Source organism: Pezoporus flaviventris, unplaced genomic scaffold (assembly GCF_033815535.1).
Source record: "Pezoporus flaviventris isolate CSIRO_AGI_PZ_B2104156 unplaced genomic scaffold, CSIRO_AGI_Pfla_v1 ptg000253l, whole genome shotgun sequence".
Lineage (NCBI taxonomy): Eukaryota > Metazoa > Chordata > Aves > Psittaciformes > Psittacidae > Pezoporus > Pezoporus flaviventris.
In genome coordinates, this window is record NW_026892800.1 from 240,545 (window position 1) to 265,575 (window position 25,031).

General features: G+C 51.8%; 2 protein-coding genes across 2 annotated transcripts; both read left to right on the forward strand.

Moving 5' to 3' along the window:
* Nucleotides 1–1,106: 1,106 nt before the first annotated feature.
* KLHL12 (kelch like family member 12) lies at nucleotides 1,107–20,938 on the forward strand. Its single transcript, XM_061442846.1, has 11 exons — nucleotides 1,107–1,377; nucleotides 6,246–6,399; nucleotides 7,165–7,382; nucleotides 9,888–10,037; nucleotides 12,271–12,385; nucleotides 13,904–14,010; nucleotides 14,895–15,090; nucleotides 15,820–15,978; nucleotides 17,300–17,398; nucleotides 18,884–19,070; nucleotides 19,407–20,938. The coding sequence occupies exons 1-11, from the start codon at nucleotides 1,153–1,155 to the stop codon at nucleotides 19,531–19,533; spliced, it is 1,737 nt and encodes a 578-aa protein (XP_061298830.1). The 5' UTR covers nucleotides 1,107–1,152; the 3' UTR covers nucleotides 19,534–20,938.
* An 866-nt stretch (nucleotides 20,939–21,804) lies between these two features.
* RABIF (RAB interacting factor) lies at nucleotides 21,805–22,353 on the forward strand. The gene is made up of 2 exons (XM_061442812.1): nucleotides 21,805–22,011; nucleotides 22,091–22,353. Exons 1-2 carry the CDS (start codon nucleotides 21,805–21,807, stop codon nucleotides 22,328–22,330), a joined length of 447 nt encoding a protein of 148 aa, XP_061298796.1. The 3' UTR covers nucleotides 22,331–22,353.
* Nucleotides 22,354–25,031: the final 2,678 nt, after the last annotated feature.

Genomic DNA, 25,031 nt, shown 5'->3' on the forward strand with positions numbered 1-25,031 from the left:
AGGCACTGGAGTGGGTTGCCCAGGGAGGCTGTGAATGCTCCATCCCTGGCAGTGTTCAAGGCCAGGTTGGACAGAGCCTTGGGTGAGATGGTTCAGTGTGAGGTGTCCCTGCCCATGGCAGGGGGGTTGGAACTGGATGATCTTAAGGTCCTTTCCTACCCTAACTATTCTACGATTCTATTTCCTCTATTTTAGTTCCTTTTTCCTACTGTAAAATACTTCTTTAAAAGGTAAATATATGAAGAACATGAGTATGGAGAGCAACTCAATATACGTGTCACCATTTCACCCCTGGGCACATTCAGGATCAGGGTGGACTGGGCTCTGAGCAGTGGAGCTGAGGATGGCCCTAGATGACCTCCAAAGGTCCCTTCCAACCCAGCCTGATCTATGGTTCCATGACCCAAACACTAAGTACGTGTATCTATTTCATAAACACACAGTGTAACAGGACGTTTTGTGGGACCTTCTTCATCCTGTGGGATGTAACGTTTATTTCAATGTACCGTTTTTACCGTGCCTACCTCAGCCTTCCCTGGGCAGGAAAGCACATCTCGGCGCTCACACTCGAGCCGCGACCCGTGCCCGGCTCTCCCTGAGGGCCGCACCCAGGCCCCTGGCGCAGCTCGGAGTCGATAAAACCGCACCTTTGTACCCGCCCTTGGCCGCGGCGGGGCCCGCTCTCGGTCACCCTCAGCGCCGCTTCCCCCCGCTGCCGTGCGGGACCGCCCGGGCCGCGGGCCCTGGGGCAGGGCCGCAAGCGGCGGCAGGAGCCCGTTGCCCGGCAACCGCGAGGCACCCAGGGGCGGGGTCGCGCGGGGCCTGACGCGGCTCAGTGACGCCATCACAGCGCGCCGAGCTGGGAGAGGGAAGGGAGGGGGGGGGGGAGGCGAGGTGCGCGGGCCGGGACGTTTTCCCCGCTGCGGTGAGTGCGGGCGAACCGAACCGGACCGGGTCCGGGCCGGACCGGGGCTGGCGGGGGCCGGACCGGGAGGGGCGGGCGCTGCTCCGTGCCCGGCGGGGAAGCGGGGCCGCCGGGCTGTGAGTGGCCTGTGGCCGCCGGCGTGGGGCGGGGGCGCCCCGGGCGGGGCAGGGAGAGAGGGAGGGGCGGTGGGCGGGCGCCCCCTGGCGGCGCGGAGGGCGGCCCGTGACATGTGGCCGTGCTGGCTGTGCCCGCAGGTGCCGGGCGCCATGGCCCCCCCCAAGGACATCATGACCAACTCGCACGCCAAGTCCATCCTCAACGCCATGAACGCCCTCCGGAAGAGCAACACGCTCTGCGATGTCACCCTGCGAGTGGAGCACAAGGACTTCCCGGCGCACCGCATCGTCCTGGCCGCCTGCAGCGACTACTTCTGCGCCATGTTCACCAGCGAGGTCGGTGCGCCCCGAGCCCGGGCTTCGTGGGTGGAGGAGGCCGCGCTGCCCCCCCCCCCCCTTTGCTCGGGCTGCTCAGCAGCTGGGCCCAGGGCCCCTCAAGGTGATCCTGGAGCCTTCTGTATCCCCCCCTTTCCCCCCCCATTGTGGCTCTGGGTCTCTAAGGAGCTGCTCGTGCCCCTCGCAGTGGCGCTGGAGCCCTCGGGGTCCTCGTGTCCCTGAAGCCCCTCGCAGTGTTGTAGGTGGCCTCATGGCAGCCCTTTATCATGGCATGGTGGGAGTCAGAGGCTGCAGTTTGGGGCCGTGGTCCTGAGTCATTGCGCGTGACCAACCTGTGCACCAGAGAGCTGCCAGGCTGAGCTGGCAAACCAGAAGGCTCTGAATCATGCACTGGTTTTATTTCATAGCGGTGGGTTATGGTCTTCACGCTCCTGGGCATCCCTCTGGCCAAGGGCACCAGCCGTGGCTTGTGCCTTAGGCAGGCTGGTAACGTAAGGTAGCCCTTTAAAACTGAAATGGAGGGTATTTAACTGATGCTCTGATCTCTGTTTCGCACTGGCTGATCAGCTGGTACGTGATGGGTTGTGCTGCTGCTCTTGCAAAGAGGATGCAGCCTCGAGCGCTGGGGTTGGGGCTGAGGCTGTAAGCCCTGGTTGCTCTACTCCTTGCCCTCATTGCATGCTGCTGTTCTGAATCACTGAAAGGTAATATTCATGTTGTTAAATGTGAGGTGCTTTGCCTTGTATAAGTTAGAATCAGTCCTCATGGCTTTTTCTTACAGGAGATGATTTCTATATCACAGCAACTTCCCCATTAGCAGAGCTCAAAGGTCCTAAAGACCTCTTTGCTAGCCCAGTAGTGCTTGCAGGAGAGAATAATTCTTTGCTTTTCCAGCAATGCACACGGATGGCAGAGCTGTCTGCGTGCCCCCATCTTTCAGTGCTGCATCGGGTGAGCAGGTGCCTTGGTTTATATAGTCCTGTGCAAAGCAACCGAGACCAGACATCTGTGGACTGCCCACGGGGCAGTGTGGTTTACGTCCATGTTCCGTGAAGTTTGTACATCTGTCAGGTTTATGCTCTTTCCCAGCATAAAGGACATGTAATTACAAAATACACAAAGCAAATTCAGTCCCTGGAGGCTGAAGTTCTCTGTTTACCACTAGCCTCAAGGTACACAGCAGTAGAGCAGACGGGCTCTGCTTCTTTGTGTTTGCCTCTACGTTCCTGTTAATGCTTTTGACTTCCTGGACATTGTCTAGGCATCTGTCTGCAGAGATCCAGTCATGCTGTGAGCTACAGGACGTTCTTTGTGGCTGCTAGCAAAGGCTGAGGATTGATGTACTTTGGTACCCTCTCTAAACTGAGATCATCTCTCCTTCCTTCTTTATACTTTCATTTGAACTGTAATGTTACAGTGACCTGAATTAATAGATGCAATTCTTCCTAGAAAAAGAAGTTCATCTGGTGTCCAGGGGGCATGACCGCTCGATCTCATGCTCCTGAATTGCTGCTGCTTGAAGGGTTTTCCTTCTTTGGGGTGGTTTGTATTTGTTCCAGATTCGTTGGGTTGGTTTTGTGTGGGAACACCAAATGACAGAGCTGCCGAGGGGCACACACAGTTCCTGTTTGTGGGAGAGCGTCCCTTCCAGGAAATGACAGCTTGGTAAGCCCCAAAGTGGACCTGCTTCCCATGTGTGTCAGCAGCAAGTATGCTGGTGAGTGCAGTGGGACAGCATTTGGTCACTACCCAAACACGTGTGGGTACAGAGTGGTTTTGGCCATGGCTGTAAGTCATGAGGGAGCTCCAAATGCTGTGTTGCAGGAGGGACTGACAGTGTGTGAGGGCTTCCTTTGCATTTCATCGCTCGCCTCCTGGGGATCTGGGGTTACCTGGCTAGGTGCAGTGTGTGGCTTTTGTCAGCCTTGGGCTGCACAAGGCTTGGTTCAGAGCTGATCCCTGGGTTATGCCTAATGTCGTTCATCTGTGCATGGCCAGTGTAGCACTGAGACTGTCATCAGAGACCATCATCATAAAGAATTGTGTTTGCCAGTCCGTGTGCCTCTTGTTCCCTTCCTTCTCTCACCTCTGACTTTGACATTTACTTTGAAGTTCTTGGTCTTTAGTGTGTAGTAATACTTAGTATTAGTTTCTTCCCATTTTCTGTTCCCATTTTCCAGAGTAAGGAGAAGCCACCGGTCCCCTGTTGAATCCCTGGCTTTTGACAATGCCTTCCTCTGCCACTGTGCCAAGTGGTGTGGGAAAACTGAAACACCCATCAGTGTTACCTACAAGGTTCTTCCTTGCAGTGAAAACTGAAGAGCAGTTATAGCAAATGCTCCCCTGGATCCTAGTTGTGTATTGGCATTTCTGTCTTTGGACAGGTTAGCATCATTCAGGATGTGTTAAGAACTGATCATTGGCTCCACCTCAGAAATAAATCAGTCTTTTCTTGGAGGATATGTTCTAGAAATTGGAGGTTTTCCCCCTAGAACATGGAGGAATAGTCATTCTGAAAACTAACAACTTCTGTTTCCAGGTTCTTACATGGTCATCTTCACTGTACTGTGATCACCTTTCAGAATGCAGGGAGACACACACTAGCACTGTCACGCAGCGTTTATCTTCCCCCATAGGTAAGGAGAAATTGGAGGAGTTTATTGCAATCTATTTGAGTATCTGCATTAGTGAAGGCACAACCAGGAATCAGCCTTGGATAAGAAGGAGGTGCCAAAATGTTATGGCCATTCTCCTGCAGAGTGAGTTGTGTGATTTATGGACGGGAGACACCAACATCATGGTTCACAGCAGAGCTGTGACCTGCAGCCCTTGTTCTGAGGCTTTCACCAGCTGAGGCATCCTGGGGTAAAACTCCTGAGGTCTCCAAGTGACTCTCCCTAATGAGGGAATGTGTTTTCCTGGCTGCTCCAGTTGATTTTTGGATCTGTAGTGCTGCATACTTTTTATGACATGTTAGGAATGTGCTTGCATTAGGGAGTATCAGCTCCTCACTGCTTTACTTCCTACTGGTTAGCAGAACTCTGGTATTAAACAGCAAAGGGGGAAGGAGATCTGAAATTCTACCAGCAGAGATCCTGTCCTGTCAATAGATGTTTGTAACTTCTTATCCTCTTTCTTCTGAGTATGTATGGTCTAATCTCCATTTGTTTGTTGGAATCATACAAACATCTTATCTGAACTGTTCTCACCCTTGGTGACCCAGGGAAGTTGTGAATGCTCCATCCCTGGCAGTGTTGAGGGCCAGGCTGTTCAGAGGCTTGGGTGCCATTGTTTAGTGTGAGGTGTCCCTGGCCATGGCAGGGGTGTTGGAACTGGGTGATCTTAAGGTCCTTTCCAACCCAAACTGTTCTATGATTCTGTGACATCTGTGTCCTTTATTTGTTGTAGCAAACAGCTTAGTCTTGCTTTGGGAATGTTTTGTGTAGCCCAAGTTAGGAACTCATTTTAGCTTCTAAATGCAACGCATGGCCTGTCGTACAGCAGGTCAGACAAGGTAATTTGCTGTTCCTTCCTGACTCTGGATGCCATAAAGTTCGTTCACTGTGTCAATAGACTTGAAAGGCCTCTTCCCTCAGATTACTTCAGGTATCACCGTTCCCCTCTGTGTTTCTCTGCTGTGAAGTGTACCTCTCTGCATGATGGAAATGGCTCCGGCTCAGCAGAGACATTGCTTCCCTTCTGCTGCTGTGTCATCAGATGCCTCTACAGAAATATCCTTGACTGTTCTTATTTTCAGTGCTTCTGTTTCCTCCTTTTTCCCCAACTGTGGCAGATTCTAGGCCAAGCGATCATGCTTTGATCAGACTTTCTCTTCACTGAGTCTCTGCTCAACCTGCCTGTAACCAGCTTCAGGCTTATTCTTGGCAAGGAAAGTCATGGGCCTTCATCTGAATCGTGCTTGCACTGATACTTCTTCAAAAGTCATGGGGAAGAAAGGTTGGTTTTGCAGCGTGCTGCATGGAGACATCCTTCTGTTGAGGTCCATTCCTGCTGCCAAGCTTGCAGCTCAGTGCAGGGTGTGATTAATGAGTCCACCTGCGAGCCCATTGTTCTTGAACCACAAACCCAATGCGTTGCAAAGTGCAGTCTCAGTTCTGTACCTATAGAGGTGCACATTTGGTGAATTGGCAGAATTTACCGTTCCCAAAGATTGATCCCTGAGATGGTAACGTTCCTTGGGGAATAAAAATAACACCCTCAAAAGATGTTTTTTTTGAGGTGATAAAATGGTCAGGGGGGAGAGTCAGGGTTGTGGAAGTACCATCACTGTATGTATAGTATTTCACTTTCTAATGTTTAAGGTAACCCGAAGTTTAACCTTTAACTGTGAATTCTCTGGTCTAGAAATACTCATTCTTTTTAGCCGCCTTCACCATAAGCTTGCAGAATGGGTCAGGAATAGAAGAGCTAGGACACAGATTTCTGTTTGGTTTGGTTTTCACAGTGGAGCGATGAAGTGAGGACTCCATGTGCAGCCTGTCAGACACATCCAGCCCAGGGAGGAATTGCCCTGGACAGTTCCTTGGAGTTACTGCATGGAGGAGAGAGTTCCGTTGTCTTGCACAAATGGCGCGTGTAATTTCTGCTATCTCAAATCTCATCTTGCTCATTTTACAATGCAGTTTGGCTGCCCTTCCAATCCATAATGAACTTGATCTCCTTTACCCTTAATTCTGTAGGGAAATTCCCTCCTTCTCCTTATTCTTTCAGTGAGCACAATAGAGAAAGGACAAATCTCTGCTGAAAGCCCCCTGATAAATCACGTTTTTTTTAAACGCTGTTGAGCATTGTTGGCTTTTTGACCACATTCCTGAAAAATAAACCTCTGTCTCCCTTGTGATTTACAGCTCTCAGAGAAAGACAAGCCCTATGTGGATATCCAGGGCCTGACAGCCTCCACCATGGAAATCCTGCTGGACTTTGTGTATACAGAAACTGTTCACGTGACAGTAGAAAACGTCCAAGAGCTGCTCCCGGCGGCGTGTCTGCTCCAGCTGAAAGGTAATTTCCAAGGATCAGCACAAATTGCACACAGTTGGTGCTGTTTAGAGATCTGCTTTGCCTGACCTTCTGGAAATGGAAGGCAGGTTGTGGGTGGCGTGATATTTATAAATGCTGACGTCAAACGTGGTCTGTTGTCTTGTGCGCTGTGGTCTCTTTGGTAGAGGAGCTGACTTGGGTGGAAAAAGAAGATGATAAACCAGGTTATTGTTCCATGCTTTGGGATACTGTGTTTCTGCATGAGAATTCCCAAGAGGAATTGTGGGCTGTATAGCACATAAATGTTTCAATCAACTTAAAATAATAAGCAAATCCTAGATGTCGTTTGGTATGTCTGGGTTGTTAACAGGCTGGTTGATGTCGTTGCACGTGCACCTATGGAGATATCCCACACAGGTATCCCAAATCCCAGGCAACTATCAAGAAGACGTTGAAGAAAACCTAGAAATCTGGTGGCCGTATCCACTGGCATTACATGGGGTTTGTGTAGAAGCCATGAAGCTGAGTACAGCTGACATTTGAGGCTCTTCCTAATACCCGATTTAGTTAAGTTTTGTGTCCAATAGAATAGCCAGGGATCAAAACAGCCCCGACACGTGGTCCCTCCAAAGGAATATTTGCATATGTGTTCTTGTAGTGTTTTTAAGCTTGTTGTTTGAGTTGGATTTTCATTCTTGTTTAGAACTTTCTTTTCTGAAGCCCTTTCCAAAGCAGTGGATTGGGAGTAAGCATGCAGTGCTCATTCACCCCTCCAATTTTCCGTAGGTGTGAAACAAGCTTGCTGTGAGTTTCTAGAAAGCCAGCTGGATCCATCAAATTGTTTGGGCATTCGGGATTTTGCTGAGACACACAATTGTGTTGATCTAATGCAAGCTGCAGAGGTCTTCAGCCAGAAACATTTTCCAGAGGTGGTTCAGCATGAAGAGTTTATCCTCTTAAATCAAGAAGAGGTTGAAAAGCTCATCAAGTGTGATGAAATTCAGGTAAAACCTGAACAGTACCATTACTATGCAAAGCATTGAAGTGAAATGTTGAAACCAGTGAGGAATTAGTTCATATTTCTCGGGTGGACTTCTCATACAGCTCTTGAATTTGAAAGTTCATTTCCACAAGTGTTTCTTGCGAGTAAGACATCACAATTAGTCACCTCTGCAGAGCTGTTGTGCCCTTGTCTCCACCTTTCCCTGGAGGAGCTTTCAGAGGTTACAGAGATGTCTCAATGCCTACATTTCAGAAATACTCCCAAGACTTTAACTTCTATGTGTAGGTCTTTGCATGTTACTCAACAGCACAAGCAATGCATTTGTCATCCCAGGCATTCGGGTGTCCTCTGCTTTTAGAGCAGCAGAATGCGTGATGGCACCGGCCCCTCGGGCTCTTCAGGAAGTTAGATGCAGATTTAGTTCCTTTCAAGTTGGTTTTTGGAGGATTTTCTCTTGGGCTGGAACCTGTCAAATGCTTTTTCCAGATGTCTTATGAATAAATTGAACATTCCTCAGGAATGGGGAGGGGGCTTTTAGTTGAGGTGGACTTTGTAGAGAGTTGATGTTTGCTTCGGTTCTAAAAGAAGCGATTGGAGCAAACACTGTTCAGAGTTCCCAGTAACATGAACTGTTAGAAGCAAACCAGTGTAAGTGATATCTTTGTGGAATTCCTGAAAAGCCAGTACAGGGTTAGCCAGGAGAGTGTTCCTGTTGTATGCCTGGAAAGTCTGCCTTGAAAGTGGCCTTCAGCCAAGCTGACATCCTCTTGCTAATAAACCTGCTTGAGAAAGAGCATGTGAGAGAGCAGTGAAAGACCGTGGCGCAGGCTGAGGTCAGCGGTGGAGGAAGGCTGAGTGTGTTTGGGGCTTAACAGGCCACAGCTTTAATGCTGTGAAGGTCTGAGCTTATGTGGGTTGTGCTGAGTCCTGACGTAACACTTCCGGACAGTGCAGGGGAAATAATGAGGAACTTCAGAACAACGCAGCCAAACTGATCGGATGATCTGCACAGGCAAAGTAAAATCCATTGTGGATTGGAAGGAGTGAGTCAGGCCTTGCAGGCACCCCGTGAGGTGTGTGTTCCTTGTAATGCCTTAGCTGTTGCTGTGGCAGTGCAGAGGTGATGTGCTGTGGCAGAGGGTACTGAGGGAGCACCCTCGCAAAATCCCTTGGCTGGGTGAGAAATGTAGTGGCAGGTCCTGACGGGGACACTGTGTGCAGTGTTCCATATCGTGTCTCAGAAAAGAAACGATTTCATGGGCAACGAAACCTTGAAATACATCAGAGAACAGTTGAGGAGGGAAGAAAACGATGTGGGGTTGTTGCATGTAAGGAGGAAGTGGGAGAAATGGGAAATACTGAAGTACTCTGCTCTCCTTTTGTGAGCTCTAATTGTCCTTCCCCTGTAATTCAGATAGAAAGAGGCCATGTCAGATTACACCGTAACAAATATAAATCAGTGGCTTGGAAGAATTGAGCCACAGAGGTGGCTCCCTGCTTCAGAGCATTCGGCAACAGACAGCTTCAAACTGAACCTCAGAGTGGACCCGTCATGTATTGGTGGGAAGGCTCAATTCTCTTATTACAGTATTTCCTTTTACATCGTATTTAATAGCAGTTAACAGACGTCATGATAATAAATTCATGGCTCATTTGCTTTTACATTTGGTGATCTGAGGATGTGCAAAAAGAAAACCAAGCCTAAATAATATATTACAGAGCTTTTTACAGGTTTTAGCTCTTGGTATTCACAGATATCCAGAGCACCGGAGGTTCTCTAAAAGCATCAGATTGAGATGGTTTAGTCAGTATGATCTCTGGCCGTAGTGTAAGCACCAGCATGTGCTGGTCTTAAATGGAGAAAGAAATAAACTAGTCACAGAATAAAATAAACAGGAGAAATAAACAGTAACATCCATGCCCTGGGGTTCTCCCCTCTGAAATCCAGTTGTTCATGGTTCCTTAAATGTGGATTAAATATTAAAGAAGCCTTAAAGTCTTTAATGGGGGATGGCTTGAGCATTAAAGGGGCAGTGTGTGGGCATGGGGCTGGAGGCCAAGCAAGACCCTGCTCCATATAAATGAATCATGGTTCTGATCATCTTTATGGTAGAGCTTTGCATTGTGCAGGGCCATAACTCCTGCTCCAGTGAGAACTCGGGGGAGCTGCCCTGTGTGTTACTGCACTCCCTCAGCAGTGAGTGGTGGCTCCCAGCTTCTGGTTCTGCTGCATGCAGACCATGCAGCTCCCTTCTGTGGCACTCGTGCTGCCAGCCATTGGTTAGGGCTGTAGGGAAAAAATGCAGTTTTAAGGAAAAGAAAATGAGGGAATTTCATAGGGCTTGTAAATGCAGCTCATGGGAATTCCCACAACAGACTCTTCCTTGAAACATCATGCTCTCTTGCTAGCCATGAAGTAGCATCAGCAGCCTGGAAGCTGTCAGGTCCATGGCAGCAGCTGAAGTGCTGCCCTGCAGTCTGACCAGTGTGCGCCTCCTCTTCCCAGGTGGACTCTGAAGAGCCGGTTTTTGAGGCAGTTATCAACTGGGTGAAGCACTCGAAGAAGGAGCGGGAGGCGTCGCTGCCCGAGCTGCTGCAGTACGTGCGAATGCCGCTGCTCACCCCCCGCTACATCACAGACGTCATCGACACCGAGGTACCCGCACCCAGCATCCACGATGCCCAGCATCCACGTGTCATTGCCCTGCTCCCTGGTTAGGCTCCAGCTGTCCTAGCAGAACACGTTAGGAGCTGCTTTCTCTACTGATGCTTTTTGATGCTGACACTGTGGAGTTGGCCCTTTCAGCTGGAGTGCCCACTGGTTTGCTGTTTGCTGTGCCTGCAGTGGCAGCACCCTGGTTTTTAGCTGGGAGGGCACCCCATCAGAGCAATTAGTTGTCTCCTCTGATGTATGTAGCATCTTTCTGTTGTTATCCCTTATAGTGCTTTCTGCCCTTTATTCACAAGTGCTAGCAGGTCTCCTTCTCTAGGCTGAAAGCTGTTGGCGTGCAATCCTGGGGAGGAATCAGGAGCTGGTTTAGGTCATCAGGAGTTGGTTTAGGTGCAGATGGCATGTACCTTTGAGTGAGGACAGCAGCTAAGGCCCAGGGCCAACACACAACTAAGAGCCGTATCTAACACCGCTGCTTTGTAGGGTTGGGGTGCTGCAGGGACAAACCAAAATGTAGATGATGATAGAATCATTGAATAGTTAGGGTTGGAAAGGACCTTAAGATCATCTAGGTCCAACCCCCCTACCATGGGCAGGGACACCTCACACTAAACCATGGCACCCAGCGCCTCGTCCAACCTGGCCTTGAGCACTGCCAGGGATGGAGCATTCACAACCTCCCTGGGCAACCCATTCCAGTGCCTCACCACCCTCACAGAAAAGAACTTCCTCCTTAGATCCAATCTAAACTTCCCCTGTTTCAGATTGAACCCATCACCCCTTGTCCTATCACTACAGTCCCTAATGAAGAGTCCCTCCCCAGCATCCATATAGGCCCCCTTCAGATACTGGAAGCTGCTCTGAGGTCTCCACGCAGCTTCTCTTCTCCAGGCTGAACAGCCCCAACTTTCTCAGCCTGTCTTCATATGGGAGGTACTCCAGTCCCCTGATGATAAGAGATAATGAAGCTTTTGCAATGGAAACTTAACTCCAGACAGGAAGTGGTGCTGGCCCTGTGCAAGGTTTGACAGGAAGGCACAAAGAGGTTCAAACCAGCGTTCTGTTTTGATGGTGCTGTGAGGTGATCAGTGGTTGTTAGCCCTTGTCACCTGACAAGTGCTGAATGTTCAATGACTGACTTCTCTACATGGAGAAATGGCTGATTTAGTAACATCCATCTCTAATGTGATGGCCTTTTCAGATGTTCTTAAATAAGAGCAGCTAACAGGCCATTAAGTTCTGCTAGGGCTAACATCTGTTTAATCAGATAGTTACGGTCCACAGTAAGCTGAAACTGAAGCTAACGCAAAAGAGACTGGGGCCAAAACAACTGGATCTGTTCCAAATCCAGCCTAAGATGGTGTGCATACAGGACTTTAGCTTTCTTAGTGCATGCGATGGCCTCTCCAGCCTGGAAGTGACACACACTGGTGGGACACCGTCATCTCAGGGCAGCACAGAGAGGAGTGTTGGCCGTGTATGGCGTTATCTGCTCTGAGCACCCTGGCTGCCTTGCACAAGCACTGAGAACTTGTGAAAATAGATCTTAACTTACTCCAGCAGCCACATGTAGCACCAAACACCCAAAGGGGACTGAAGGCTGCACATGGAGCAGAGGTTGGTCCAGGCCCTCAGCCAGGAAGGGAATTACATGGTATTATGCAGGGAGATGAGCCTGTCCTTGGGCTGCAGCTTCTTTGAAAGAAGACCTTACTGTTGCTGTTGTTGCTTCATAGTTACACTTCCCATGTGCCCATGGATCAAGCTAATACATCCAGCTGAGCTGCTTCATTGTGCTGTGCTCCTTGTTTCTTCTTTGGTGGCAGGTATATACTGAGAGTTGATTATGTAGGGCCCATCCAGCCAAGCTGATTTCAGGTGTGGTTTCACTGCCAGTCCTCCTTTTCAGGCGTACTTCTAGTGGCTTTAAATGTAGCAGAAGTGGCTTTTCCTTCGTTTTCCAGTGTAGTTATTTTCATTATGGAACCTCCAGTGCCAGACTTGGTGTGAGAATTGACCCATAACTTTCCAGCTGCAGTCCAGTCTTCAGCTGCCTTTGCATTTCACTGTATGCAGTATTTGCAGTGACACTACCAGCAACAGCCTGCACACAAGTCGTTTTTATGCTGTCTGAACTGATGAGAATTGGCTTTAGGACAGCGCTTCTGAGGGATCTTAAAATACCTCCCATGTACCAGTGACTCATGTTTCTCCTCAGCCGTTTATACGATGCAGTCTGCAGTGCAGAGACCTCGTAGATGAAGCTAAGAAATTTCACCTTCGGCCCGAGCTCCGGAGTCAGATGCAAGGACCTAGGACAAGAGCACGTCTAGGTGAGCAGCAAAGGAAAGGTCACTGCAAAGGTCTGGGGCACCGGCAGGTATTGTGTTATACACCTTGCCTGGTGCCTTGTGATTGTGCTGAAGTGCTTCACAGCAGTAACTTGTCAATGCACAGTCCCCAGTGGTACAGAAAGGGGCCTGGAGCAAAGCACAGAGGCGTGTTTGTTTTCAGAGCACACTTGCTTAGCAGCCATGTGGGGACTGCTTGGTTGCCTTTAATCCCAGGCCTCTGAAATCCCAGTTTCCTGGGTTGCTGGTGCCTCCAGATAGGTCTGTCTCGGTGTGCAGCTGTCCAAGAAGTATGGAAGGAGTTTCTTTCTGTCTATCAGTGTCAGAAACAAGAAGAGCTGTGAGGTGAGAGGCAGCTGTGTTACACTGAAGATTCATTTTCAGCAGAGAATCTGAGAGGAGAAAGCCCAGGGAGGGAGATGGAGAGATCCTCCTTTCACTGCAGGGGTACTGCATGTCTCCTGGTTTGGTGGGAACATCCTCCATTGGTGTCAGTGACAGCTCAGCTCAAGCTGTCATTTTAGAAAGACACATTTCATTTTATTCTAGTTGAAATGCTTCCCCTGATAAAGGGGACATCCCAAAACTGGTTTATTGTTTAACTGTGCAGGTAAAAACTGTTGCATCTTAGTGCTCAGGTTCATCTTCTGGATTCAGCCCTACCTTTTTTAACTGATTCCATACCATCTGCTGTCAGCAATGCTCTCGCCATGTGTCACCTATAAACTCTGATCAAGTTGTGTATTAACTTTCTATGGGGGAGACTGAAATGATTGCACTTCAGCTGGCCCAGGAGATCCAGGGGATGCTCATCAGGTTTTATGGCTATGATAGAAGCCTACCTTCAAGGCAGTCATTACAAGGGAAGTTAAAGCTCTTCAGGTCACAAGTGTTATTTAACAGTCACAGAGAAAATAAGAAAAACTCGGGGACCATCTTGGAGAAGAGAAAGGAAAGGGAAGGCCCCTCTGAAATAAAACACATAAGAATCAGCTTGACTGGCTTCTCAGTGAAATGGGGAACTAAGGTGCCATCTGGTCTGGATGTCACTTGTAAATGGGAGGAAAAGGCCTTGTTTAGTGAGGAGGCTGCAGGGAAGCAGCCATCCTCCTTCAGCTTTCATGGGATGGGAAGAGGTTTGGGAAAAACGGGGGAAAGAATACAAAGGAAATTACACCCAAGCCAATGTCAGCACCTAACTTAGCCAGCTTGTCTTCCCAAAGTGCCTCTAGTACTGGGAGGAACAGCCCTGGAGCAGAGGGCTCCTAAAACCTGAGTTAGTCCTGCTGCCATGCACCCTGGAAGAGTTTCTCTCTCTTCCCTGCTGAGGATAGAAGTGTCCAAGTGCCCATAGCCAGGTTAGGTGCCTGCTTCAGAGTATTGATGAAACCAGGGATTTAGAGGCAGCTTGTCGCCCCAAGGAAGGAAGAGTGTTTTCTTCAGGTGATTCCCTTTGGTTTGAAGGGATTGACTTGACTTTGCTCTCCCTCTTTGCTCTAGGAGCTAATGAAGTCCTGCTTGTGATCGGCGGCTTTGGCAGCCAGCAGTCACCTATTGATGTAGTGGAGAAATACGACCCGAAGACTCAGGAGTGGAGTTTCTTGCCAGTAAGGGACCATTTTTGACCACCACTGGCTGTGCTCAGGCACTGCTCCCATAGCAGCAGCAATATAACATCCCTCATTGGGCTGTCCTTCGTGTTCTGCTTAGCATTTCTGCCATAAATCCTTTGGAGTTGCTGTGGTTTACACAGCGAATGCTGAAACCACATTTGGAGATTTGCTAAATCAGTTCTGTGTGAGGGGTGGTTGTCATGTTTCTAATCAGATGAGCCTACAGAGAACCGCATTCTGTTGTGGGAGTGAGACTTCTCATGTTTCTTATTGAAGGGTTGTGAAGCTTTAAGGTTAGTGGTAATAGCTGAAATGTCACTAGGAATAGGGTAAGTTCTTTCAGGCAGGTTGCAGGATCTCTCTGGTCCCATTGTTCCTGAGCATAATGGGGGATAGTATGGAAGAGGGAATTCCTGCACTGAGGAGTATTTTGGACTAAATTTAAAATCAGCTTTATCTGTGTGAAATGGTGGAGAGCTGCTGCTTCTTTAATATTGCTAATCCAGTGTCACTTGGGGGCCCAGAAGTCTGTTACGGTTTTGGAGGCTGAAAGCTTCAGGTATTCTGGGTCTCCACGTTTTTCCTATGAACAGTCTCTGCAGGGAGCCAGTGGGAGGCACACAAGCCTTCAAGATGCATCAAAGACTCAGTAGCAGCATAAATGACACCTCATGCAAAACATTTCAGTGCAGAAAGACCTGACCATGAGAAGAGCGCATGGCAGAGGCAGAGTAGGGCAGGCACAGCCTCTGAAGGCTGTATCCTTTAAACCCAGCGTGCTGTTTGCCTGTCTGGTGGTGGGCTGGAGGAGCGGCACTGCCCTCCCTGCACCCCTGGGGTCTCCTCTCCTTGACCTTTTTGTTCCTTCCCTGTTGCAGAGCATCACCCGTAAGAGGCGCTACGTTGCCACAGTGTCCCTGCACGATCGCATCTATGTGATCGGGGGCTACGACGGCCGCTCCCGGCTCAGCTCGGTGGAGTGCTTGGATTACACCTCAGATGAGGATGGTATCTGGTACTCCGTGGCTCCGATGAACGTACGGCGAGGCCTGGCAGGAGCCACCACCCTTGGAGGTACGTCCTGGTCACCAGGCTGAGAGGGCAGCACAGCTTGTGCCGTTCTCGTCCTGAAAGGCCCTGAGCTGGTGTGTGCAGAGTGGGCTGGCCCCGAGGGAGGAGGTGAGTCTGAAATGCTCATCAGCTGGAGGAGCAGTACAAGTGGGAAACTTGCCCACGTATCCCGAGAGCAGCTCTGCCTCCGCTTCGTTCTTACGGCGTGTGTCTGTGCATCAAGGGAAAGGAACGCTGGGATTACGGAGTGGGAAGCGCTCGGGGTGGTTGACGGTGTCGTGTGTTACTGAGCACAGGACACCGAGTACAGCAGTAACCATCCAGCACCCGAGAGAGGCTGAAAGTGGAGCATCTGCAGGGAAGGATTCCTAGGACTCTGCGGAGGTGCTGATGTGCCAATAGCAAGAGGCAGGGTTTGGCCATGGCAGCGTTTCAGTGGGTTCTGAGGCATGAAAAATCTAACTGGGGGGTGCACATTCTCTTTCGTCATCAGAAAGAAGCAGATTTAAGGGCCAGATGGGTTTGTTGGTTGTTTGGCCTGAGAGCAGGCTAACGCAGCGAGCTAGGGAGGGGAGCCTGGGTTTGCTTGGGCTCTAAATGTGCCAAGACCCGCAGTTGTTCCCGTATCCTGCAGTCCACGTTGTAGTTTTGCTCCATCTGTGAGGGCCTTCTTGCTCCCTGTGCGTGTTTGCTGCTTGACTCGCTGAGCCCAAGCCCTGTCCAACCTTGCAGACATGATCTATGTTTCCGGTGGGTTTGACGGCAGCCGGCGGCACACCAGTATGGAGCGCTACGACCCCAACATCGATCAGTGGAGTATGCTGGGAGACATGCAGACAGCACGGGAAGGCGCGGGGCTTGTTGTAGCTAATGGAGTTATCTACTGCCTCGGTAGGTACCCGCAGGGCATTCTGCAAACACTTGCTGGCAGTGCAGTGCTGTCTGTGGTGTCACGTGCGGGTTAGAAGAGAAGGTTTTAACTGACACAGGGAATGCAGCCTGTTCTCCCTGTTCCCATTGCAATGGCTTAGACTGGAGCTGCCATATACCCGCAGTAAATGCTGTCAGAAGCAAATGGGACACGATCAGCCTACATTTGAGGGCAGCAGGGGGATGAGCGGTGCCAGCTGAGGTTTGCATGGGCTGGGCTGTGGCTAAAATCATACAATCATAAAATGGTTTGGGTTGGAGAGGACCTTAAGATCATCCAGTTCCAACCCCCTGCCATGGGCAGGGATGCCTCACACTAGACCATGTCACTCTGTCCAACCTGGCCTTGAGCACTGCCAGGGATGGGGCAGCCACAGCTTCTCTGGGCAGCCTGTGCCAGTGCCTCAGCACCCTCACAGGGAAGAGCTTCTGCCTTAGATCTAACCTGAACTTCCCCCGTTTAATGCCCTAGAGATGAAGCACAGAGCCACAGGACAGAGGGTGCATTTGATCCACACAAATCTGTAGGCAACTGTAATGCTCCAGAGCTATATCCTGAGCCATACATTATCCTTTCTCCTTTCTGTAGCACTTGTTTCATTTGCAGAGGCTGTGAACAGAGTGCTGGAGGGCAAATCACTCTGAAGATGCACCCTCTGGGCCCAGTGCTATACCTACATTTACTGCAGCCCTGTTCCTTGGGAATCATTATTGGATATTGGACACTAGCTTATGGGGTTTACTTCCCTCTCCCAAATTGCTCTTCCTCATGCTGTCCCCAAGGCAAATGACAGCCTGGGGGCCATCTGTTGTCCCCCATGCTGAAGGACCTTTGCTGAAGCTGCACAAAGAGATTTATTGGTATCCTCTTGTGAAACAGCTCTTTGAGACATCCCAGCCTACACCATGGAGCCTTCTGGCATCAGCTGGCGGCTGCAGCACAGACCCTGAGCCAGCACCAGGTCTGGAAGCTGAACATCTGCTTTAGCAGGACAGCATCGACACTGGCACCAGCACAGTGCTGACCTGGTCGTACTGGTGTGGAGAGCGATGCTCTGCCCAGCGCGGCCGGAGCAGTTCAGGGGCAGAGCTCGCTCTGTGCTGGCTCCGGTCTGGCACTGCGAGCTACAGGGATCCCTTTGCTCTGCCAGCCCCAGCACGCTGTGGGTTGTGCTGGTGCCAGTGCGATGCTGGGCTCAGGAGGAACCGGTGTTGCTGCTCTCCACACAGAAAACATTGCCCAGAAGCCAGTGCCATGGTTTGCTCCTGTATTTTGTTTCAGGGGGCTACGATGGGCTGAACATCCTGAATTCTGTCGAGAGGTACGATCCCCACACTGGACACTGGACGAATGTCACCCCGATGGCCACTAAGCGCTCAGGTAAGAGCTTGAGGTCAAAACGTTTTGTGTTGTGCTGAGGAAGCTCGTGCTGGCTTGTTCTGCTGCCCTGGAGGACATTGACTGCTCCAAAGGGTGCTTTGGCTTTGAGAAGGGGTGATTTTAAGGCAGGACTTACCTTCCCAAGAGAAAAAGCTGATTTTTGTATGTGTGAAGTCTCCATCCCCTGCTAAGATGCGCATAGAGGAATGTGTTTGTGGGCGTATAGGTTACAGGGAGGGAAAGGAAGTCCTGTGTGACTTCCATAACTAGGAACGGTGCCCAGCATGGAGAAACATCAGCAAGGCAGAAAGTACAGACCATAGTGCAGGATAATGGGGTGGGCTGAGCTGGTTCTCGTCAGCTCTTGTTTCTCTTCGTCTCTTAGGGCAGATTCTGGAGGTAGGCCACCCCTCAGAAACCTTGGCCATGCTGCACTGCTAGATCCCACTTCCCTGCTTAGGCATTGGTCTTGTCTCTTCTCTCAGCCAAAGTCTTCCCCTCTGAAGCTGTCAGAGAGCTCGCTGGGACAGCCTGGCTGTTCCCAGCTGGTTTGGTGCTCTCAGCAAGAACAGGCAGTGAAGGTGAGGTTGTGTTTAGTGGAACAGAACGTCTCTTATACCCTGTTTATAAAAGCAACAGATCAATGCCCAAGAGCTGCAGAGCATCTGGCTTGTTTCCTTCAGGATATTCATCAGTGCAATAGTTACACATTGGTGGTAACAGCTTGACAGGGTTTGCTCTGCTCTCGAGATGTAGGTCAAAACAGCAGCTGGTGTTGGCAGGAGCACCCAAGGCCATTAAGTGCCTTGTTCTCTCACCGTGTTCTTTGGTGCTTTACCTGAAGGGAGCTGCAGATGAGGAGCAGAGGTTGGCGGGGGGGTTATTTGCTGCTGTTGTCATCAATTCCCAGCTGTATTATTGATTGCTGTTAGTCTGAGAACAGCTGCTCAGACAGATGGTTCAGCTACTTCCATCTCTGACTGCAACAGGCACCAGTTTTCATTTGCCTGCCTTCCAGAGGAGCCCTGGCAAAGAAATCCCTCCTCCAGCCTCGCAAGGAGCAGTCCTTGCTGCATGCCCTCAAGGGCTGGGTGACACCAGGGAGCTGTGATCACCAGAGAAACCTGTCTCTGTGGTGACAGAGTCCCAGCTGCAGCAGAACGAGCTTTGTGCTGGGCTGTTCAGGGAGTAGTTGGGTGGTTTTCAGCCAAGGTGAACACCCCACGTTGCCAGTGCTGCCCCAGCTGCAGTGCTGTTCAGCCCCCCCTTATGCCAGAGATTCAGCAGCATTTGGTAGTTACAGGGTTTCAGGTATTGTATTGGAGGCAACAATAACAGAAGACACTGGGTTATGACAGCTCTCTTGTGGGAGATATAAGAAAATGTCCTCTGATCCAGTTCATCCTTGCAGCAGTGAGCCCGGGGCCCAGTGCTCCCAGTGTCACTCATGGCCCTGACTGTGCTGCCTTCTCTCTCTGTCTCTAGGGGCTGGAGTGGCTCTGCTGAATGACCACATTTACGTGGTGGGCGGGTTCGACGGGACGGCACATCTCTCCTCTGTGGAAGCCTATAACATCCGCACTGATTCCTGGACCACTGTAACGAGCATGACAACCCCGCGCTGCTACGTGGGGGCCACGGTGCTGCGGGGACGGCTCTACGCCATCGCTGGGTAAGCTGCTGCCCTGGGCTGGGGCTGGGGGGGAGATGCCCTGCAGGAGCTGAGGTGACTCTGCCCTGGTTCAGGCGGCCTCCCCCCCCATTTCCATTCCAAGCTTTATGAGGGGACGCAGCCCAGAGGGACCGTGCCCAGCGTGAACAGGCACTGTGCTGGCCCAGCGCTGAGACAGGCAGGAGGGCAGCAGCAGACAGCAAAAGGGAGCCTGATGCAGCGGTTTCATTTCAGGCTCTTTCTGTACACAGCTGTCCAGCCTCCCAGGAAGGGCTCTGAATGCCTCAACCTCTTCCTTCTGCAGCATCCCTCACCTGTAACCTTCTGGCCTTGCAGGTACGATGGCAACTCACTGCTGAGCAGCATTGAGTGCTACGATCCCATCATTGACAACTGGGAAGTGGTGACCTCCCTGGGGATGCAGCGCTGTGACGCTGGAGTCTGCGTCCTTCGGGAGAAGTGATCTGGAGGGACCTTGGCAAGAACATGCTGAAAAGTCTCGGCTGGAGGAAGAGTCCAGAGTGGTTTGCAGTGACTGTTGTTGAGAGTCGTGGATGCTGTGGAAATAAGCACCAGACCAGCAGCTTTCTGTGCTGCTTTTGACTAGAGCATGTGCATAAACGTGTTATCTCAGCAGTCATTCAAAATCGGGGGCTCTGTGAAGGTGGTGAAGCAGGTCAGGAGAAGCTGCACTCTCTGCTGTTCCTGTGGCTAAGTCTATTGGCAGAGCAGAGATGCCCCCAGCCTTGGTGTCAGCCAACCTCGTGAATTGCTTCCAAGGATGTGTACATACAACTGGGTGGTCTCTTCAGCCACTGCAGTACCACACAGGTCCTGTGGTTGCTTTTGGCCGTGTGGATGTGTGAGGGTGAACCCAGCTGCTCTTATGTTCTGGCTACAAATCATCTTGTACATACTGAATGTTTAAACATTGCTCCTCAAGCGCACATCAGTGCAGAGCCAAATTGAGCGAGCGTGTATAAGTGGGTCCTGCACTGTAGCTACGTCTGCAGGTTCCTCACAGGTCTGCACACAGGAGTTGCAGATTTAAGCTGTGAACTACTGAGACCCAGAAGCCCTTGGCTGCAGGGGACAGAGGGCAGGGAGAAAGCTCATTGCCTGGTGTAGGAGCAGGTCTGCAGCGTTTGTGCTCTGATCGGGGGCTCAGCAAGGTTCAGCACATCTCACTTCCCCCAAAAAAGCTTGACAGCAGCTGCAAAGAGCTGCATTTCCTGGCAGCAGGAGCCTTGCTGTGCTGTGGCAGTGCCTTTGCTCCCACCCCTGTGGGGAGGTCACCTTGGAGAGGTCAAGGCCCTGAAAGCAGGGACACGATCGCTGCTGTCGCGTGGATTTTGCTGGTGGGTGAGCGAGTGGGGTTTGCCTGCAGGCAGACGTGTCCAGCACACCCCCATCAGCCTCTCAATCCAGTTCATGGTGTGGATTTTCCTTTCATGTAGGATTGTTCTGCTTCCAGGGCTGTTGTGGGGTGACATCCAGGACTCCCTCCTGCCCTTTGTTCTCAGCTCTTTATCCCCCTGCCTTGGAACTCCGCACCCTCTTACAGGAGCTGTCCTTCGCCTGCCCCGAGTGAGAGCTTCGCCGGAGCCCTCCCTCCTCAGCATGTCCCCTGCCTTGCTGCGTTTCTGGGAGCACAGGCTCCGTGTAGTGCTGCTCGTTGAGCTTACTGCCGACTCCTGGGGGACAGGGTGGGATCAGGGACGTGGTAGCATGACTCCATGAAGCACTTTCAGGCACTGCTCTGCCCTTCTGCGTTTGTTTCTCTCCCACCCGTGTTCCGTGGTTTGGTTTCCTATGTTTATTTTTTAATGAAGATATAAAGAATAAAATATTTCCTGAGCCAGTGGGAATTCAGCTTCTGTTCTCTGCCTTCAAGCCCTTGGTGTCGCTGCTGGGTGGAGGGTGTGCAAACCCCATGGTAGATCAGGCAGTAAGTAGCCTTCAGCTCTACCAACACTGCAGCTTCAGCGTGGGAAGTAAAAACAGCTCCATCTGTGGGGAGCCGCAGCACAAAACCCATCCGGCCTGGACCACCTCTGATAGGGTGGGTTTTTTGCAGGGTCTGCTTGGGAAGAGGGTGGCAGCAGAGAAAAGACTTATAACAGTCTACAGTGATAACTGGTTAACTGTGCTAACATGAGCCAGTGCATCCTGGCCTGAACCAGCACCAGTGCGGCAGCAGGGCCAGGGCAGGGATTGTGCCCCTGCGCTGGGCACTGGTGAGGCCGCACCTCGAATCCTGTGTTCAGCTCTGGGCCCCTCACTGCAGGAGAGACATTGAGGTGCTGGAGCGGGGCCAGAGAAGGGCAGCGGAGCTGGTGCAGGGCCTGGAGCACAAGTGTGATGGGGAAGGGCTGAGGGACCTGGGGGTTCAGTGTGGAGAAGAGAAGGCTCAGGGGGGACCTGGTCGCTGCCTACAAGTGCCTGAGAGGAGGATGGAGCCAGGAGGGGCTGGGCTCTGCTCCCAAGGAACAAGGGATGGGACAAGAGGAAGCGGCCTCAGGCTGAGGGCGGTAACGAGGTGCGGCTGCAGCAGGACCCAGGGCAGGACAGAGCCGCCCCGCAGCCACCCGGGCCCCGGATCAGCGCCGCGAGACGCGCCAGGGCCCCGACCCGCAGCCGAGCCCCGGCCACCGCGCAGGCGCACGGAGCCCCCTGACGCCACTGGCCACGCCCCTCGGGTGGCGGCGGCGGCACGCAGCGCGCCTGCGCGGCGATGGCGGCGGCCTGTGCCGGGATGGAGGCGGCGGCGGCAGCAGCAGCAACGGCGGTGCCTCCTCCGTCACCTCCTCCTTCTGCCGCCGCCGCGCCGGGCTTGTCCGAGCTGGTGTGCGCGCAGGGCCGGAACGTGAAGGCGGTGCTGTGCCAGCGCTGCGGGTCCCGGGTGCTGCTGCCCGGCGCCGCCACCTTCGCCCGCCGTGAGGTACCGGGGCGCGGAGGGCCGGGGTGGTGAGGGCGCCCCCTGCGGGTGGGGCGGTGAGCTGACGCTTTGTCTCCCGCAGCTGCTCCTGCCCGCCATGAGGAAGAAGGCGGCGGCGGCGGCGGGGGGCGGCGGGGACGTGGTGCGGGAGCACTGGCTGGTGCGGGACATGTTCTCCTTCGAGAACGTGGGCTTCACCCGCGACGTGGGCAACGTCAAGTTCCTGGTGTGCGCCGACTGCGAGGCGGGGCCCATCGGCTGGCACTGCCTCGACGACAAGGACAGCTTCTACGTGGCGCTGGAGCGTGTGGCCCACGAGTGACAGCGGCGCTGCCCGCGGGCGGGGACGGGGACGGCTGGACCCGGGCACCCGCTCGGCAGCGGCAGGGCCCTGCAGACTGACCGCGGCGGCCGAGCCCAGCCGCCTGCCCGCACCCCCAGGCACAGCCCGGAGCCCCCCGGCGCCGATGGAGAGCCGCGGGGACGCCTCACCGTGACACTTGCCAGGTTGATGGGCCTGCCCTTGGTCACCTCTGCCTTGTGCGGCCGCTGTTTCCCAAACGTGCTGGGATGGGTTTGTGACACAGCCGTGGAAATGTGGGCGCTGGCGCAAGGACAAGGGGAGGACATGACTGCTGCGTCGGGGCGGCTCTGCAGCCAAAGCACTTCACAGGGTTAGGGCTGAATCTTCTGTTCATTCGCAGAAGAAATGTCCCCTGCCCTGAACCGCAACGTTTAGGTTCTCTAAAGCCTCATCCTGCCTGATAGCTGTACTCTGTAATAGCGTATGGCACCTAAAGAGTGTGTAATGCATTGTAACTAACACTGTATGCAGCTCTGTTAACTGAGACCTTGGGAATAACATACAAGTAGTTTACAGACTTAAAATGTGCAACGTCATCATGTTTCCCGGCAGCAGGAATGAAGGGATTCCAGCCTGAAAAGGATTTGAATCATTGGACAAGCAGTGCTCAGTGACTGCATGTCGTAGTGCTGAAGAATGACAAAACAGCCGTGCAGCTGTTAAACAGAGAACCTGGGAGGGGATTTCTCTTCTGTAAACCAGCCGTAGGAGCAGTGCTGGGGTGTTGTGTCCAGTTCTGGTCTCTGCCTTTTAATAGGGACACAAAGCTAATTGCAGATCGAAGGAGGCTGAAGGAGCCATGGTTCTCACTGTATTTATCTTTTGGTGATTGTGGTCCATTCTCCATTTGCAGCCCTCCCCCCATGTGAATAATGCAGGAGCTTCCCAGTGATCGCCCTGAGTCAGGCCATGCCTTACTGCAGGAGGTGCAGCAGTACCCTGTTCAATAAACACTGTCAGTACCAGTGCCACTGTAGAGGCACAGCTGTCATTGCGCTGGGATGGTGAAGTCGTTCTTGTCCCCAGAATGGAGAATGGTTGTACTTAAAGATTAACAGTGTTGTTGGCACAGGGCTGAGGCAACAGCCTTTTCACTTCACAACTCAGCTTTGCTGGCAGGAGTCTGTAAGGCAGGCGCAGCCCCAGGTAGGTTTTCCAGACAGGCATCTGCAGGGCGGGTGAGGGAGAAATGAATCCTTCCTTCTCCCAGTGCACTTCGAAGTTAATGCCTTAATGCAGAACCCCAGGATGCTGGCTGTTCTGGAGCCATGCTGTGGGCAGGGGAGGAAGAGAGGTAGCTCCATAGGGTGGAGACTGAGGCTGCCAACTTGGGTCGGAGGCCCGTCCTGTGCTGTATCCTTACTAAACGTGTCACGTGCACATTTGACATGAAAACCATGCTGCTTTCCTCCTGCCCTCCTTGTCCTTATCCCTAAGCCCAGTAACTGAACATACCCATTAAGGACATGTACATAGAAGGGCCGGAGAGCTTCCTTTGGGTTCTGCACAGGCACAGCGAAACAGGGGGATCACGTTGCTTAAATTTCACATTTCACTTGGATTGTTGTGTGTTGGGGAAGGTTTTGACCTGTAGCACCTACATTATAGTGGTACTCATATGAAGTGTGCTGCACAGTAGTTTCTGTTTGAAAACACCACTGTGCGGAAGAGGTTTGTGGGTATCGGCTTGATTAATGCTGAGTAAATGACACTTCTCAAACACATGGTACATGTGGATTCCTGATACTGGGGAGCAGTCAGTGGGTGGCACTGGGATGGAGCTGAGATGGTGGTGAAAGATCTTGGGTCACAGGCCTTCACATCATTACTGCAGATATTGGACTCTGGTGCAGTGATGGTGGGTAATGAAAACTCTTGCCCTTCAGTGAGCAGATGTGCTGGATGGATGCATCCTCCACTGGATCCAGGTTTGGGTTTTGCTGGCTCTTAAATATAAAGTAGGATCTCACAGATGGTGGAAATGCCAAGAAGAAATGTACAGTCTGTTGGGAATCCATGGGAGGAAGCTTTTGTACTATGAGATCTTGGGATCTTTTAGTCTTGGGTAAGATCTTGGCTTCCTGCAGCTTGGAGAAGCCACGAGAGGCACCCGTGAAGTCCAAGTAGCATCAGCAGGGACCTGGTGCTGGTGAAGGAAGCTGCAGAGCTCTGCAGTTCAACTGCTGATGCTCAGGATCCCCCTCCTGAGTTAATCCGTATCCCAAGAGTTGACTGAGAATTACGAGAGGAGGAAGGAAATGGCAGAGAGGAAAAAGGTGACATTAGTTGGTGGAATTCCAGCCCAGACAATTCCACTGGGATGTTACTGAGAGGCAGAATGTCTGCAGTCAGCAAACCACGCCTTGGGGGGGGGGGGGGGTTGTGCTGTGTTTGTGCAACAGGCAACAAGGGGAGCATCTAATGAAGCCCTGAACAGTTCTAGTGTTGTGACAGCTAATAAAAATCTGGATGGTCTTGCAAATCATCTTTTCACTGCTGCTTACCTACCTCCTGCCTCTTCTGTCTGTTCTTATCTAGTGTGTGAAGCTTTTCCAGCTGCCTGCAGAAAGGAGGCGAGAGCCAGCCTTAAGGTATGGGAGGAGCTGAAACAAGACCTGTTAATGCTCATCTTGCAGCCCATCTTTCTTTAGCATCAACA

Excerpts from the sequence above, each read along its gene's own strand:
- RABIF (XM_061442812.1), top strand. The coding sequence starts at position 21,805 with ATGGCGGCGGCCTGTGCCGGGATGGAGGCGGCGGCGGCAGCAGCAGCA. Across the intron at positions 22,012-22,090 it reads CCACCTTCGCCCGCCGTGAG|CTGCTCCTGCCCGCCATGAG; the intron begins GTACCGGGGCGC and ends TGTCTCCCGCAG.
- KLHL12 (XM_061442846.1), top strand. The coding sequence starts at position 1,153 with ATGTGGCCGTGCTGGCTGTGCCCGCAGGTGCCGGGCGCCATGGCCCCC. Across the intron at positions 10,038-12,270 it reads CAGACGTCATCGACACCGAG|CCGTTTATACGATGCAGTCT; the intron begins GTACCCGCACCC and ends GTTTCTCCTCAG. Across the intron at positions 17,399-18,883 it reads GATGGCCACTAAGCGCTCAG|GGGCTGGAGTGGCTCTGCTG; the intron begins GTAAGAGCTTGA and ends CTCTGTCTCTAG.